This window comes from Herpailurus yagouaroundi, unplaced genomic scaffold (assembly GCF_014898765.1).
Source record: "Herpailurus yagouaroundi ecotype Mexico unplaced genomic scaffold, PumYag 162, whole genome shotgun sequence".
Taxonomy (NCBI): domain Eukaryota; kingdom Metazoa; phylum Chordata; class Mammalia; order Carnivora; family Felidae; genus Herpailurus; species Herpailurus yagouaroundi.
In genome coordinates, this window is record NW_024412403.1 from 8620213 (window position 1) to 8624839 (window position 4627).

General features: G+C 54.7%; 1 protein-coding gene across 2 annotated transcripts in view; it reads right to left on the minus strand.

Annotated features, from left to right (window-relative positions):
* The window catches only part of RIPPLY3 (ripply transcriptional repressor 3), a 24838-nt gene extending 21317 nt beyond the window's left edge, over nucleotides 1-3521 (minus strand). The window contains exons 1-2 of one of the 2 annotated variants that reach the window (XM_040483943.1): nucleotides 3382-3521; nucleotides 2239-2305 (exon numbers count right to left, since the gene is read on the minus strand). In XM_040483943.1, coding sequence (XP_040339877.1) covers nucleotides 2239-2305; nucleotides 3382-3488 — 174 coding nt within the window. In that variant the 5' untranslated portion in view covers nucleotides 3489-3521. The remainder of the gene's footprint in view (nucleotides 1-2238; nucleotides 2306-3381) is intronic. The other variant, XM_040483942.1, reaches the window with a different exon arrangement.
* Between the last annotated feature and the right edge of the window lie 1106 nt (nucleotides 3522-4627).

A 4627-nucleotide genomic window follows, 5' to 3' on the forward strand; every position in this document is an offset into this window, starting at 1 on the left:
AAAAAAAAAAAAAAAAGAAATAAAGAAAAAAAAACTAAATAAATAAAAATAAAAACTTTATGTCACAAATATACTCTAATTAAAGATCCTTTTCTGATGACAGAAATGTCTAAACATTCATATTTTGATGATGCAAGGGGAACAGAAATGCATACAGAGTAAGTATGTCAATGTGTGTGTCCTTAAGAGTAAGAGAAGAGATACAAGCAGAGACTTTCATGAGGGTCTCCCCCTCTCCTCCCCATGCAGCCTCTGACTCCAACAAAGTGCAAGTGCGGGAAAACCTGTGAGATGGGAGGATGGGCCCATCTCCTTTTAGGGAATCACCTCCCTTGCAAGGTCGACAAGTGGCAAGGAGAGAAATGCAACAGAGGTCAACGAAGGATTAGGCTGTCGTTCATTTTCCCCAGGCAAGAGAGGCAGACAGCCCCCAAGGAGAGGGAAGGATACCAAATGGGTGAGGGTGAGTCCAAGGCTCAGGGCACAGGGCCTCCAATCCAGCCCTACAATTTCTCCAGAAATACACAACAGGGCCCGGGAGCCAAGGAGTTCTCCCGCGTCGTCGGGAGAGGGCGCTGTTGAGCAAGAAGCGGTCCCTCCCGGTGCCGGGCGGCGCTCACCTGGCCCTGGCTCCCGCTGACTTCGCCCCGCCAAGTGGGCTCTACAAAGAGCTGTCCAGGCGTGCAAGGCGGCGTGCGCTGCAGCCCCCACAGAGCACCTCCCCGCCAAATCCATGGACACAACTGCTTTATCCAGTGTGCCATGCTAGCGATCAACTAGAAAGTTGCTACACCTTAACAATTTCCTCACAAATAGCCTTCTCGTCATCATAGGAAAAAATCCACCTGCCTTGCGTTAATAAATGTGCTACAGTATTTTTATTCTTGCAACAGCCGCTCCATATACATTTAATAACAACAAAAAAAATCACACAATTGTAAACTATATTTTCTCCCTCTCCCAAGCACCTCTTAAATCTTATATTTAAGAACAAACTTAAGCTTGGATGCAAAAGACAAAATTATTTTCCATTATTTAGATATTGCATGTGTTTAAGACTAATTTCGGCTACAAAATCATTAATTTGATATAGATTGTATTTTTTTCATTCTTTAAATAATAGCAACTGAATTAAAAACTTCCATTATCCAGGCTAATTTAATAAAGTAGTCTGGATATCAAAATACAGTCCAAGGTCAGCTTTCCCACACCTGAATTTCTTATCATATTACAAATAACTGCACACATAACATATGCCACATGTTACGTAAATTAAATACACGGTCCTTCCCAGCCTGATTAGCTCTTCAGCATTATAAAAGTCATCAACTTACATTTTAAGATTTTAAAAAGGAAAGGTAAATTCTATGAAAGCAAGCCATTACTTCAGTAAGTATAAAGCCATTTAGTTACCAGTGCAGGAAACAAAAGAATAGTGGTGGAGATTAATCTTTACCCACAAAGCCCTCAGCCAGAGTGTATTTGCTCAGACAACATGAATTACCCCAGGAGTGCTTGCAGACTGGGCAAAAGTCCTTCAGAAAGGGCCAGATGGTGGGCTTTTAACAGCAACTTCTGGGCACCCCAGACTGGTCTCTGCCCTTATTTGCACTGTGGTACCAGCCCAGCAGTAATGGCACCCTCAGCTTTTCTCTAAGGAGAGGGGAGGCAGCCAGAGACAGCCAACCCCTCCTCTCTCTACCCGCTGGTTTGCAAGGGGAAAAAACAACATAAAAGAAATCTCCCTTTCTTTCTCTCAGAATGCCCTTGAAAGAACTAGGCCATAGCTAGGCTTTGCTTTTCAAGAAAGAAGCAAGCAGGGGCGCCGGGGTGACTCAGTCGGTTAAGTGTCTGACTTTAGCTTAGGTCACAATCTCATGGTTTGTGGGTTCGAGTCCCACATCCGGCTCTGTGATGGGAGCCTGGAGCCTGCTTCTGATTCTGTGTCTCCCTCTCTCTCTCTACCCTTCCCCCACTCATGCTCTGTCTCCATCTTGCTCTCCAAAAACGAATCAAGATTCAAAAGAAGACAGAGAGAGAGAGAAGCAAGCAGGAGCCCAATCTGTGCATGTGACTCAGGTCTGATTAACAGCAGCCTCACCCAGGCTCCCAATCCCAAACCCACAGGCACTTCTGTATTAGACCACCGAGAGAGGGACAGGCCTTCATGGTCATTTTTGAGTTGGTGCCACTTTCTGGCTGAACTGTTGGATACCACAATGCCCCCCTTAACCTTACCGGGTTTCCAGTTGCGGGCAGCTCAGTTTCTTGGGGTGTCAGGATCCAAGGTCTCCATGGCGTGGGGCTGGAAAGGCAGGGACCAGAGATGAACCCCAGCATTTTCTGCTCTTTCAAAATTATGTCATAAGGGGCACCTGGGGGGCTCAGTCAGTCAAGCATCCAACTCGATCTCAGCTCAGGTCACTATTTCATGGTTGTGAGATTGAGACCCATGTGAGGCTCTGCCATGACCATGCAGAGCCTGCTTGGGATTCTCTCTCTTTCCCTCTCAAAACAAATAAACTTAAAAAAAAATAATATCGTAAGAGTTATCATTCTTATCAATTCTAATGTTTGCCTGAGAAAGGGTCACTGGATACCCCAGAAAGTTCTCTCAAGTTCTCAGTCTGTGGATAAACCAGTACCATTTGGGGGGGGGGGGGGCCCCCCCCCTTTTTTTTTTTTTTTCCTCCTTGCCACATTATCAGTTCTCTGCCTTCATTGGGTTTTGAGAAGTCCCAAATCTGATGCAGTGATCAGAGGACACATTAGTTGAGGGATTTCTCTTCCAGCCTGACTGGATTCTTCCGTTGATTCCCCACTGTAGCTGGCAACTTTGTGGCTCATTAATTTCTACCGCACCACCCGCGCTGTTGAAGGATGATCTTGACTTGCAGAGACCATTCCACAAGGAGTCTAGGATGCAAAAGGGGCAAATGGTTTTCTCCTGTCAGGCTGCCTAGCCACGCAGCCCCTTCCACGCCTCCTTGGCTAATTCGATTTTAACCGTACTACCTTGAAAGGGCTGAGCCCCAAGCACAGGGCCAACCAAACACTGTCACCAAGCCTGTGACAGTCAACGTGAGGGGACCCCTGTTAGGCACGCCGAGAGGCCCCGAGACTTCAACGTTCCCAGCCCAGTGATTTCAGATCTATGAATGGAAGCGTTGGCCCATTTCCTCGCGGGGCGTTCCTGGGCCTCCGCGCTTCGGCGCTGTACCCCGAAACCCGGAGGACTCTGCGTCCCTGACTAAGGTTAAGGGACTTGCCCTGCGTCGCCGTCGGGCTCCGGAGCTCCGCCCGGATTCGGGGGGACTCAGCGGCGCACGGGGCATCCCGCTCTGCGCCCCCCTCACCGTCGCACCGCGGGGACACCCTCACCTCTCCGGCCCGCGCGGCGGCGGCGGTGGCCTCCGGGGACCGTCGGCGGGGCAGTGACAGACGCGCCCCCGCGCCTCCCGGGCTCCGGCCGCCGCCTCGGGTCTCATGGTGCCCGCACAGCCAGCGCCCCTCCGGCGGCGCCAGCGACTCGGCCGCGCCTCTAACCGCTCGGGCGAGGGCGCTCACCTACCAGGGCGCTCGGCGCCAGGTTTAAAAACGGGGGCGGGGCGGGAGGGGACAGGGGAAACCGAGGAGGGGGCGGGGAGGGCGCAGGAGAGGCTCGGGGAGGGGACAGGGAAGGCGGAGAGGGGGAAGGGACCAGAAAAGGTCCCGAAGAGGCGCGGCGCGGGGGTTGGGGGGTGGGGGTGGGGGGAGTGGTGGTGGGATATCCTTGGAGAGGACTCTGGAAGCTCGGGGCAGGGGTGTGGCGGGGACAAAGGAAACCCAGGGAGGGTTGCCAGGGCGGGGGCGAGGCACCCAGGGGAATGGGCGACGGCAAGTGTCTCGGGAAGCGCGGGGAAGAGGACACGTGCGGTGGGGGGGGGGGGGTGTATTTCTGCAAGGAAGTCACGCTTATGGGTCAGGGGTGGCGGGACCCTCTCCCGGGGGTGTCCCCCGCCCGCTGCGGGAGGGGAGGGGCCCCTGGGGTTCTGGTTGCTGCGGGAACGTCTGGGTCCCCAGATTTCCGCAGGACCTCACGTCCGCCACTTTTTAGCGGCAGGGCGATTTTGGGGGGCGGCTACGGAAGTCTGGGGACCCGCGTGGACCCGCCCTGCCTGCGGTGCTGGAGCGCCCGGGACGCCCCGACGGCGCTGCGCGAACCGGGTGGGGTGGAGACGCGGCGACACTTCCAGGCGGGTGGAAGGCCGCGGAGAGGACAGCGGGAAGACAGCGCGCTCCCCGCCGTCGCGGGCCTTGCAGAGGAAGGTGGCCCCGCGTGGGGGTGCGTGGGACTCGCCTCCGGTCACCCCGGGGGCCGCGCTGGGAAAGCGCCGGGATGAGCCTGGCCGCTGCCGGACGGTGAGGACGCGTGCCCAGGCTGCAGGGCCGGAGCGGGACGCGGGAGCGCGGCCGCCACCGTCACCGGCGCGGGGTCAGGTGGGAGGAATGCTGGTTTATCAGTTGCCCGGGCGACAGAGCACCGAAGGCCGCGGGCCCGGCCTGGGGGCCCCTTGCTGAAATAGCGTCTGCTCCTCGGTGCCCCACTGACTCTGCGTTTGAGAACTGGAGCTTGCTGCCTGTGATT